General features: G+C 40.0%; 1 protein-coding gene across 1 annotated transcript in view; it reads right to left on the bottom strand.

The window, feature by feature from the left end:
* large1 (LARGE xylosyl- and glucuronyltransferase 1) overlaps positions 1-12,905 on the bottom strand; it is an 84,442-nt gene that overhangs the window by 55,901 nt on the left and 15,636 nt on the right. The window contains exon 2 of the mRNA XM_084573578.1: positions 10,704-10,889. Coding sequence (XP_084429704.1) covers positions 10,704-10,809 — 106 coding nt within the window. The 5' untranslated portion in view covers positions 10,810-10,889. The remainder of the gene's footprint in view (positions 1-10,703; positions 10,890-12,905) is intronic.

Below are 12,905 nucleotides of genomic sequence, written 5' to 3'. Positions count from 1 at the left end.
AGACGCATTCTCATTCCAGGTGTGAACATACATCACTTGTGATCAGATCAACTGGGACACATGAAAATGCCAGGTAAGAACAGGGTCTGAGAGACTCCTGATCTCCTTTTGATGTGGGCTACTGGTTAGGCCTATAACAAAATTACCAGTAAACTCCAACATGTAAAGGTTCAGTTGTTTTTCCGATTTGATGTAAAGACCTCTAATGTCAACCCAGCTACCAATGATGTAAAGTAATGTTACTCTGATATACAGTCCCAACTGGCCATAAACCTTAAAGCAAGACAATATATAGACAGACCCTCTCAACCATAGGGGACCACTAAGCCTTCTCCCTGAGAACAAAAGCGCCTTCTGGACTCCATTTTTTCCAAGCTGTAATTAATTTGCAGAGTGGATTTTCTGGGTCTAATCCCACTGAACTGGACTCAGTGACCATTTGTTTGTGCTACACAGAGATTGCATATGGCCCTTCCAGGGCAGCAGATGCACCTGGTCTTTATGTGGCCAAGCCAACTCATTTGGCTTTTAGGTATTTGTCATATCATCTACATGCAAACAAAAGCCTCAGCGAAGCACATGAATCCAATTTTCGCAGCAGAGGAGGGAAATGACAATATGTTAGCAGAGTACAATCTGCCGTCCTACAGATCAAAGTAATATACCAGCAGGTCATTTGTTTTCACACTGATCAGGTTAATGATGGGTCACAAAATAAATAAAAAAAATAAAAATTCATCAACCATGTAACATTTGATTTTGGAAAATGTTGTCATGTGGGCGTTATCTGTTCCATTTGCAGCTTATGTAAGAAATGAGCCAAGTACTGAATGTTTTTCTTGGTTTTTCTCACCCAAAGCAAAGTACAGAAAACAGTGTTTCCCACAAGTTTTCACGAGACACTGAGGTTTCTTTTTTTTGTTATTTTTTGCAGGGCTTTGTATATTGTCTTAATAAAATACTCCAATTATGATTAGATCCTACCTGTTACAAACAATTCATACAATATATGAAATGTTTGCACGAAGAATAAGAGCATGCATTTTATATCAGTCCATCATTAAATTACCGTAATAATACAGGATTTAGCGACAATTAGCAGCAGCCTATGTAGTATATACATGAATACTAAACATACACTGCATGCACAATTATTAGGCATTTGAGTATTTTGACCATATCACCATTTTTATGTATACTTTCCAACTCCTAGCTGAATGAACTTGAATGCCTATTGGATTTAAGCATACTAGGTGATGTGTAGGTGACCTTTTCGGGTTGAAGATAGACTCACACTCCACTCCCATACCTACTGCCATCTTTCAAGAAGACCATGATTTTAAAGCAGGACAATGCTCCATCTCATGCACCAAAGTACTCCACTACGTGGCTAGCCAGTAAAGGCCTTAAAGATGAAAGAATAATGATATGGCCCCCTTCTTCACCTGACCTTAACCCTATTGAGAACTTGTGGGCCCTTCTTAAATGTGAAATGTACAGTGAAGGAAAACAGTACTCTGAACCGTGTCTGGGAGGCTGTGCACAAAACGTTGATGGTCAAGTGATCAAGAGACTGACAGACTCCATGGATGGAAGACTTTTCAGTGTTACTGAAAAGAAGGGTGGCTATATTGGTCACTGATTTATTTTTTGAAATGTCAGAAAATGTTTATTTGTAAAGTCTGAGCTGTTTATTATTCTGAGTTTAAAAGATGAAAATAAAGAAGTGAGATGGGAATATTTTTGTTTTTCTTGGGTGTTGCGTAGTCCTGCGATAGAGTGGCGATCTGTCCAGGCCAGGGTGTACCCCGCCTCTCGCCCGATGACAGCTGGGACAGGCTCCAACCCCCCTGAGACTGTTGAGCACGGTTGTTAAATAATAAAACTAATCCTCAAAAGTGCAGCTTGCCTAATAATTGTGCACGCAGTGTAATGTTGAGACGTGGCTTTCTGTGGACAAATGTATGTAAGATTAAATATACGCCTGAAGATGCACTGTATGGGAAACCCCCGGAATATAAATGTTATATGTTATATGTAATTCTCAAATAAGCCTTTATTTACCTCATCAGACTGTTGTTCTGAAATAAGATTGCATTAGAGAGAAGCCTACATTATTAATTCCACAGGTTTATAGTATTCTGCTGCAAATAATCAAGATCGCACAATCATACTTGAGTCATCATGGCTGACACAACATTTGAGACATGGGGCGAGGTGCATGCTGGTCGAGTCTGAGTCTGTTGACAAAGACACTTGTAGCACTTTCTGTACAATTCATACCTTGTCACATTCATGTTGATCAGATTTCATTCTTATCAGCTACACAGCCACTTCCTCTGCCTCCTGCTCTCAGGCAGATGTCTGCAGGTGCTAGCAACACATCCATCATACTGTGGCATCTGCTCGCCTAGCAGACAGCGTAAAACACCTCCAAGTAAGTACACCAGCCAGCTGCCATTTTGTCTAATCGCTTGGATAAAGAGGATGGAGGGAATAGGATCAACAGACAGTAGGCTATCCCTGGTTAGCCCTAACCCTGCCATAAACATAAGCCTGGATTGGAGGTAAAGGAGCTAAAACAAAAAAAAGAAAGAATAGAAGGGAACCTTGATTTTATAAATAAATTTTGTTCTTTTCTTTTCTTTTTTCTTTGTTTACCCAATGGAGAATTACCACCTATTAATGTAATTTTAGAAATAGTCCCATAATCTTGAGAAAAAGGAGATAATGAAGGCACAAAATAAAAATTGTGTTACTGAATTAAAAATAACACAGAATATGCCCAAGAGCAAAGTCAAGACGTGGGTAAAATGGCAGTCAAAGATAAGAGAACTTTCCAGACTCAAATCAGTGCACATGGAGGTGTAAGGACTTGTGTATGCTTAAATCGACTGGGTATCACTACTGATTTCCTGAATCGTTCTGATGTCAATTTATTTTGAGTTATTTCAGTTTTGAGTTATTTCAGTTTTGAAGCTATTACTTGCTATATATATATATATATATATCGCAAGGTTTGTCATGCGAACCAGTCTCATGAAACGGCAGCAAGATATGATTTTCAAGAAGGTGCAGGATATTATAGCCTCCTAGCTGCACCAGATAGTGTGTTCTCTGTGTGCTTTTGTAATCTCGACATGATGGGCATAAAAACAAGCATAATTATGCACACTTTCAGAAAGTCTCTCCACAAGGAAATGCATGGTGTGGTTGTGCGTGAGAAAAAAAACTACAGAAAAGTTTTAGATGCTATTTTGTCAAGCACTGGTATATCCAAAAACATTATATCCAAAAACCTTCCCACCAGTCCTTTAAAACAGAAGAAGCTACTTGGATGAGTGGTGAAACATCGTCAAGAAACTCTACATGCCCAGTTGCCTGTCTTTAATGTTTTAAAGCCAGAACAGTATAACAGTATTGTGAGTACCAAAATGCAAGGATTTGTGCATGGTTAAGTTTTTATCTATTTTTTATTTTTTTTTTTAAAAGGTTGAAAGAAAAAATGAACAAAAGAACAAATGACCAGTGTTAATGAAAAAAAAAAGAATGACTGAAGCTAGAATACTGTTCTAAAATGCTGCCGATGATTGACACTAGCACTATAGTGTGGGTGGAAAGTGTTAAGAAATCCTACAGCGCAGTACTTCCTTGGGAATATAATCTCAAACCATAATTGTGCTTGACTGCACGTAAAGCCATAGATTCTAGTCCGGTCTGTGACTAAAACACACAGTTATAATGAAATAATATTGCTTTTTTTTTCTTCCAGAAAGCACATCAATCAGAATAGAGTGGGATCACAGGAAGAAAGGCGTTCAAACACAGGCTAAGCTGAGGGCCTGCATAAAAGATGAAAGATAAATTTCAGTGGGTGTTCTTCTTGATGCTACTAAATTACCATTTTAACTGTTGATAAGAGGTACAAATTATTTATAATAGCATACTGAAGCATACTGGATTTTGACAGCCAATACTAAAGGTGTCACTTGTATTAAGTAGCATCCTTCCTGCTGAAAAATGAATTCTACAGTCAGTGCTTCTGCTGGAGGGTGAAGCCTCATGGTGAGGCACAGGGCTATATGTCTCTGCCTGTTGATACAGAGCTAAATCAAGTTACAAAGACCTGAAACTGTCATGTTCCGTATGACTCAAATTACAGTGCTGTGAAGTGCGCTTACACCTCCAAAGAAGGTGATTAAGTTATGGGAGAAGTGGAACAAGTACAAGGTCTGATAAAAAAATCGAAACAAGAAAACATCAGGATGTGTGAAAGCTCTGCGGTTGTTACTGTCATATGTGCTGAACCCTGTCTAAATCAAATATTCCGCACATAATACTATGAATGAATAAATCAACCAACCAACATCATTTCATACTTAATCTCAGCTTAGCTGCAGCTCTGATCATCACCAAGAAACTAATCACAGGCTTGTGCTGAAATCTTTGCCAGCGGTAGTGAACAACACCAGACATCCTCCCATGATCTGTGAGCCAGTTTCTCAATTACATCTGACATTAACAATCACTGTCAAATCAACTGCACACATTCTAACACACACAGCATTTGCAACATTTCAGCAAATGCAAACCATTACGTTTTGTGGTGTTTAAGAAGTTATGAAGGTTGGTGAATGCGTTTTCACCACAGAACCAATACATAGCTTGCTGAAACATACATACAGTATTTTGTTTGTTTCAGGAAGGAGTTCTCTGTAGTCCGGACTAGAGGGTATGATGAATTTGAAAGACTTTTGTCTATTTTAAAAACGCAGGATATAGAAGGCTTAACTTGGCCTTGAAGGGAACTTAAAGAAATTTGGCAGGAGGGTCAAAGTAATGACCTAATAAAATTACACAAGTAATACAAGCTCATACTAATTTATTCCATACTCATACTCATTTATTCCATAATTTGTTTATTCATTCAGGTGGCACAGTGGCGTGGTGGTTAGCACCAAAGCCTCACAGCAAGAAGGTTCCAGATTCGAATCCAGGACTTTCTGTGTGGAGTTTGCATGTTCTCCTTGTGTCTGCATGGGTTCTCTCCGGGTACTCCGGCTTCCTCCCACTGTCCAAAGACATGCTCGTTTGGTTGATTGGTGATTCTAAATTGGCCGTAGGTGTCAGTGTGAATGGTTGTCTGTTTCTCTGTGTTAGCCCTGTGATGGACTGGAGACCTGCGATAGACTGGAGACCGCCTCTGGCCCGACAACACCTGGAATAGCCTCCAGCATATTCTGCTTGCCCCCTGTTGCCTCTTGGTTCACGCAACTACATTGTACAACTACAAAATTGGCATAAAATCTTTATATCTACTTTAAATGTCTTCACATGAGTGCTTTAATTAGGCTGTCACTTTGTAGCATTGCAGTAACTGGACATTATAGTGTACACCGATCAAGCATAACATTATGGTTCCTAATATTGTGTATGTCTCCCTTATGCCTCCAAAACAGTTGTGACTCATCAGAGAATGTACATGAGCCTTCTGAGGGTAGCCTGTGGTGTCTGGTAACAGAATGTTGTTAGTGGGGGCCTGAGGGGAGGGGCCTCTGTGGATCCTCCCACAGACACTTGATCAGTTTGGGATCTAGTGAAATTGGACGCCATGTCAACACCTTGTACTGTTTTTCATGTCCTGCTGGGAATGGCTGCTGCCATCAAGGAGTGTCATTGCTATGGGGTGGGGGTGCCTGGTCTGGTCTAGGTGGGTGGTACAAGTCTAAGTAACATCCACATGAATGACAGGTCCAAAGGTTTCCCAGCAGAACATTGCATTGACACAAGATGGTCAGTGTTATTTACTTCTCCTGTCAGTGGTTTTAATGTTATGGCTGATTGGTGTATATTGGAGCTGTTAGACAAAAGCTGGTCAAACTTCAACATAAAAAAAAATTGTGTGTGCTTCAAATTACAAACTGACTTGAGGAAAACTGCAGCCTTGTATGTACTGCATATGCTTACATGAGCAACAGATCATACCTCTATTTGGTATTAAGAACACACTGATATTAACTGATATTTCTATCACACAGCGCTTAACAACCTCAACAAAAACATGCTGAAGAAGCACAGTACAGTAAAAAGCTGCGGCAGTGTGGAGAATTACTGTGGAGACCTGCACTTCCTGACATACCACCCAAATGTTAAATCTGTCCTTCTTTTCCAAAAAAACAAAAACAAACCCACAATGTTGGCAGTTTAATGACTGAAGAACAAAATACAAAATTGTATAGTGAAAACATGCCTTAATGACAGCTTCAAGGCGCCTTCTGTATGGAAAAACTAGTCTCAGGCATTGTTCAGGTGTAATACTGGCCCATTCTTTTACAGTCTTCAAACCTTGAAGGTTCCATGGACCACTTCTGTGAACTCTGATCTCTAGTTCTTTCCATAGATTTTCTTTTGGATTCAAGTCAGGGGATTGGCTAGGCCATTCTAGCAGCTTTATTTGCTTTCTCTGAAACCACTTGAGAGTTTCCTTGGCAGTGTTTCCCACAATAAAAGTCACTAGTTATGATGCTATTATTAAAAACGATTTATACTGTATATGAAATATCTGCACATAAAATAAGAGCAAGCGTTTTGTATCAGTCCATCTTTAAATTACGGTACTAACACGGATATCGGATTTGGCGACAAACAGCAGCAGCCTGTGCAATTCATCAGTTCATGTACAGGAATACTAAACATAATGCTGTTGAGACGTTGCATTCCATGGACAAATGAATAAAATTTGTAAATCTTTGGCTTTCAATCTAACTTTGCTAGCTAGCGCTTATAAAGTTAAGTTAGTTCACGTTATGTCTTTCCTCCAGGTTTTGACCAACTCTCTTTAAATAATTGTAAATCTCCATGGTCTAAATAAGGCTAGTCTAAATGTTGTGCAGCAAGCTTTAAACAAGCGTCAACATACATTTCTTTTTTACGTTGTGAGCTTGCATACAGGCCATGGCGGTTAACTACTATTGTTTTCTTTGAAACAATTGTACCTGCTAATTCCAGGTCTTTCTGTAACTCTCCACAAGTGGTCCTTGGCTCTTGTACATTTCTGATCATTTATTTCACTCTTCTGTCAGAGATCTTGCGAAGAGCACCTGGTCTTGGCCGGTTTATGGTGAAATTAGGTTCTTTCCACTTCCAGATTATGGTCCCAACAGTGCTCACTGGAACATTCAGAAGTTTAGAAATCCTGTAACCAATGCCATCAGTATGTTTCTCAACAATAAGGTTGCAAAGGTCTTGCGAGAGCTCTGCTTTTACTCATCATGAAATTTTTCTTGTGAGACATCTTGGTAATGAGACAGCTTTTTATAGGCCATCAGTTGGGACTGAACAAGCTGATATTAATTTGCACTGACAAGGAGCAGGCTTTCCATGCCTTTTTTACCTCGATTTCTTCATGTGTTCAATACTTTTTCCCTGCGTTCTTTCACATTATTAGCCATAACTTAAAGAATGGACATATGCGGTTTGCTTTGTGTGGCTGTAATCGACATCTGGTGAAAATTTCACATCAGTAGCACCTTTAGAAATATATTTACTGAGAAAAGCGGTGACGGGTTCAATCCTTATTTACCAGCTGTATCATCAGCTATATGTTGTATTTGTATCATCATCAGATTCCACATGTACGCTTTAGTCAGATATATGTATCTATGACAGATGTATGTTTATCACAGTCCTCCTGCTGTTCTCTTCTCTCTTTTCTGTCTCTAACCGTCTGGCCTTAGGCAGATGGGTCCCTCCATATGAGCTGGGTTCTGCTCAAGGTTTCTTCCTGTTAAAAGGGAGTTTTTCCTTGCCACCATCGCCTTCGGGCTTGCTCTGGGGGTTTCAGGCCGGGTTGTATAAAGCGTCCAAAGACAATTCGTATTGTTATTGACGCTATATAAATAAAACTGAATTGAACTGAATTGAATTACTATACAAACACTATACAAATATTTCCCCCTTTCCCCAAATATTGTCAAATGTCAAATATGTTGTTTTTTTCCCCCACTTTTTTACTCTTTTCACTCTGTAACTAGGTATCTTGTAATTTAAGCCCTCCTGCAGTTCCTTGGTAACATTGTAGATGAATCAGTCAATTTTGTACAAGGTAGACCATGACGAAAAACATTTGTCAACGGCCATTTTTTCTGTGACTAAGACCAGATGTTGATGAACTAAAACTAATATCAGATGATAAAAACTAAGGAAAGATAAGATAAGATAAGATAAGACATGCCTTTTTCTATTAACAAAACAAGACGGGACAAGAATGTTATTTGATATGATAAGAGGTTATTTGAAACAATATATTCAAAATACATGGTCTCCTCATACGGACTGACTTTCTATCAAGATGTGCGTCCCAGTCATTTGTTTAGGTAAGGGACGTTTGCCTTTTTTCTGATATCAGGCAGTTTGCTGCTGACTAAAACTAGAATAAATGATGATAAAAACAGTGACAAAGACTAAGACTAAATCAAAAATGGCTGTCAAAAATAACAGTGATCTGAATATGGCCATGCCAATGAAGCCATGTGAAATGAACTGAACTGAAAAGGAAGGCAGTGAAAGAGAGAGAGACAGCAAGGGAGGGCTGGAGTGAAAGTGTGAATGTGAGAGTCAGAGCCAGTAGCAGCACATTGTCCCTGTCTCATACATTCAGGCCTCACCTACAGCGGACGCTCCCTGCAGCCAGGTCCTTTCACAGCTTATCACACTCCTAGCAACTACTTCCCACTGCCAGGACTTTACTGCCAAATCTAATAATTACTTTGCAGACCTTGGTGACTATTGCATTATGGGAGTGTATTCACATGTGCAGTCTTCAGTGACTGTGACCCCGAGTCAAAATTGTCAATTTAATCGTAATTAATAATGGCACTGCAGCAGCATGTCAATCCTGTGATTCAAAGTCATTAAAATGGCTCCGAGAACTCCTGGACTATATTGTCTGAAGGAAGTAATCAACTTTGGACAGGCCTCAGTAATTCATTAATATACCACCTCCAGATGAAAGACGAGGGGGCACGGTGACTTTGTCTACGGGAAATTTCTTCCATCAGACTTCATGGGACAAGTCTGAGTGTTTAATATTAGGGCAGGGTGTGCATTGACCAAGTACATCAATGTCCATCTATTTGTAATTCAAACCACGTAAAATAATTAATTTATTTTTGTAATCTAAACTTTCTTAATTTGCATAATTATTACAGTAAACCAAATATCTGTGATAGTTCTTAAGACTACTATAGAGTAGTTACATGTCAAACGTTGTCCTTTTCAGCTGTACGTTACCAGACATCAATACGGTGTATGGATATCAACAATGAATTAAGGAAAAACTGAGATGTGCAATGGGTTTCTCCTGATTTTGAAATTAATGTGAAAAGGTTTAGCTTCCCAGACAGTGTAAGAGGGTCATGGGCAAGTCATACTTGATGTGTGTTCCACCTCTATTTCACAGTTTCCTGACACTGCAGAAGCTGATCGAAACAATGCCACAGCGAATGTGTGCTGTAATGAAAGCTCAAGGCGAAATATAAGAGTGTGTGACCTTTTTTTTTTCCCGCCAGGCAGTGTGTAAAGCAAACACAACTGAGTGTGTCTGCGGAGTGTGTGGAGGAGAAATTGGTTAGTAAAAGAAAAAGCAGTGGCTCAGTAATTTGGAGATGGTTCGGATTCAAAGTATGAGATGAGCAACAAAATTACGTTATATGCAGAGGTTGCGCTAGACTTTTTCATTGTCTGTCATTTTGACTGACAGGGTCATAAAAATCCCGTCATAATAAATTTTTACCCGTCACTTTAATTTTTTAAAATGATAATAATGCAATTCAGAAGCATTTAATTTTCATTAAAATTTCATTAAGTACTTTTTCAGTATTGACAGTATTGACTTTTAATGGTAGGGGAAAAAAAAAAAAGTCTGGGTTGCCGACACATCTTGTCCGTACTGGGACCGGGACTGCTAGCGCTAACAGCTCTTAGATGGCACCATAGGGTTGAAGTGCTTCGGTGGTATGCAAACTCTTTTATTTTCACAAAAACTCATCAGTCCTAGCAACGTGCTTTCATCCGATTCCTCCATTTTGGTAGCCTTTAGCTGCATAGACATAGACATATATACATATATACTGTATATATGTCTATGGTTAGCTGAGCTCTGACATGTGCATCAGTATAATCGGTGTACCAGGAAATCATGCACTGATAAAAGTTCTGCAATGTTTGGAATGCAAACTGCGATTAGAGACAAGAGCTAATTAATAATGTCATTAGCCACCAAGTGGTCAGGGGTGTGAATTGCAATCTGTCAAAATGACGGATGGCCTTCAGACTTTTCTGTCACAGTTTTAAAAAAACGGTCAATGACGGAAAATATTTTCGGTTAACGCGACCCCTGGTTATATGTAGGTTGCGCCATAAACAAGTTACAGCCAGGGGTGGAAGCACTACAAATCTTTTTCACCACCTAAAACAGTGGCAAAACCAGTCGCAAGCCATCCACAACCCGAAAAAGCTCCATATCGGGATACATATTGTATATCGATATTCAGCCGAAATCTATCGGGATATGACTTTTGGTCCATATCGCCCAGCCCTAGCGCATGGACAATACAGAACCAAACCAAAACTTTGGTAAATATTGGGCCTACCGCGGGTGACAATATACCATTTTGTCAGGGGCCATTGTCAAATGTCCTCACCTTGAAAGCTCCCAACTGACAGGTACAGCCAGGTGAGTGCTGGGATAAAGAGCAGGGCGAGGGATGCCGCCAGGAACTTTCTGCGCCCACGACACATTCCCAGCATCCTCTGGACCAGTCTGATGGAAAGAGAGGTGGAGTGACCTCTATGTGGGTAGCAGCTGTTGTCCAGGCTGATTCATGGCACTGGAGGAGAGGTGACAGAAAGAGGAAGTAGGTTAGAAAAGGAGCAGATATTTCACATTGTGTGTACACACGGTTACAGTTGAGCACATGGCCTTTTCTACCATGCACTGAGGAAAATGAATCTGATCCTCCTGAGCCAAAGAAACACTGTAAATGATTTACTCAAGGTTCTGTAGGACTGCTGATTATTATTCACTCTAGGTAATTACAAACGGGAGTTAAGGCATGCAATTCAACTTCAAGTACACTAACCAGCGGTGATTGCTTGGATGGGTTAGAGCATGTTTTAACATGACCTTGTTTGCGTGGCTGGGTAGGGTATGACACCCTCTGTATCTATAGGTAGGTCCATATGCATTGATCAGGCATAACATTATGACCACTGACTGAGTAAAGAACATTGACCATCTTGTAACAACTCTATGTTCTGTTGGGAAACCTTTGGACCTGGCATTAATGTGAATGGTACTTAGACATGTAGCACCGCCCCAAGACCAGACTAGGCACCCCCACCCTATAGCAGTGACACTCCTTGATGGACGCAAGGTGAGAGTATTTACATCTAGATTGGAAAGAGTTTTGGAATTACAGCTATTTTCAAGAGCTCTAACGTGACTGAGCAAATTTGCACAGTGATAAATAAAATTGTAATGTTTTGCAGACAATGACAGTCTTCAAGAAAGTATCAACACATGATTCTATCCATTTCTGTTGAACACAGTCTAGTCACAGTTTGTTTTTGTTGTCGTTGGGCTCTTCCTCTTGTAATGTAGTAAATTTCACATTTGCTCCTTAAAGTATGTGGACACTGCATAATGTACACTGATAATGGGGGGAAAAAAGTAAAATTCACGTTGCTAATAGGGATGCACCGAATATTTGGCTACTGAAAACCAAAAATGCCCTTTTGGGCCATTTTCGGTTCTTGGCCGAAAGACTTTTATCGCCGAAACAACACAGCCGAAACAACACAGCCGAAACAGGATGTTGTGATGACGCAAGCAACAACAGCAGGGGGTCTTAATTTTCGTTTTCGGCCAAGAATTTTCATTTCGGTGCATCCCTAGTTGCTAATGTGATTTAATGATCTAAAGTAATTTATCAAGTGTCTAGTTCGATGCCGGCTAAAGAGTACAGAAGTCTTATCATTTGATATTAGTCAATATTTTCTTTCTGGTACATCCAGATTTGTCCAATTGCCTGGGTGACATTTTCAATAATCTCCATCAGGGACTGCCCCGGGATGAAACACACTGTGGAGGCTGGCAAATACAAAAGCCAGGACGCCAATTATCATAGTATCAGCCAGTGAAATGTGGTGGAGATTTCACAATGACAAGTATTTCCAGCTTGCTAGTGAATCTGTCTTGTTTTTTTTTTGTTTTTTTTATTGTGGCCCTGGCAATGTGAAGAGAGACACAGGGTTAAATGAGGCTGGAGGAGATTAAACGAGTGTCTGAAGTAGAACACAGCGTTGATAGGCACACTATGAACAGCTTATCCAGCTCCTTAGCCTTTGACCGCGCTGTGATATTAGCTCTCCACTAGATACTGTAATTTACATTGCAAATGTTACACCGAAGACATTTATTACCATATCCAAGTGAGGTGTCAGAGCACAGATTAAGCAGATCTAATCGTTAGGAAATATACAGAGAGAAGGCACTGTGTTGCACAATGGGAAATGCAGTAGCTAAGACAGGGAACAGCAGACTGGGACACACTTACTGTGAAAAACAGAATTGGATTTATAACTAAGATGTAACAGAGACTAGCAGTGTAGGAGGGCGAAGACTGCAGCTGCTCTGCACTCACAGTTCTCTCTTTCAAAGGGGCCCTCCATCGACCCAACCTGCTGACTGGACATGTATTTTTGAGGCGGGTGCAACTCAACAGGTTAGTGCAACTCATGTGAACTTGTTTTGACAGCACAGGGGCCATCTACAAAAAAAAAAAAGGATCATGCCCTTCTTTTTGGAAACACACAGGTCCTTTGTTCTTTATTTTCACCAGGTT

The sequence above is a fragment of the Chelon labrosus genome (assembly GCF_963514085.1).
Source record: "Chelon labrosus genome assembly, chromosome: 23".
NCBI lineage: Eukaryota > Metazoa > Chordata > Actinopteri > Mugiliformes > Mugilidae > Chelon > Chelon labrosus.
The sequence above is the reverse complement of the archived record's forward strand: the minus strand, read 5'-3'. Positions and strand labels throughout refer to the sequence as shown.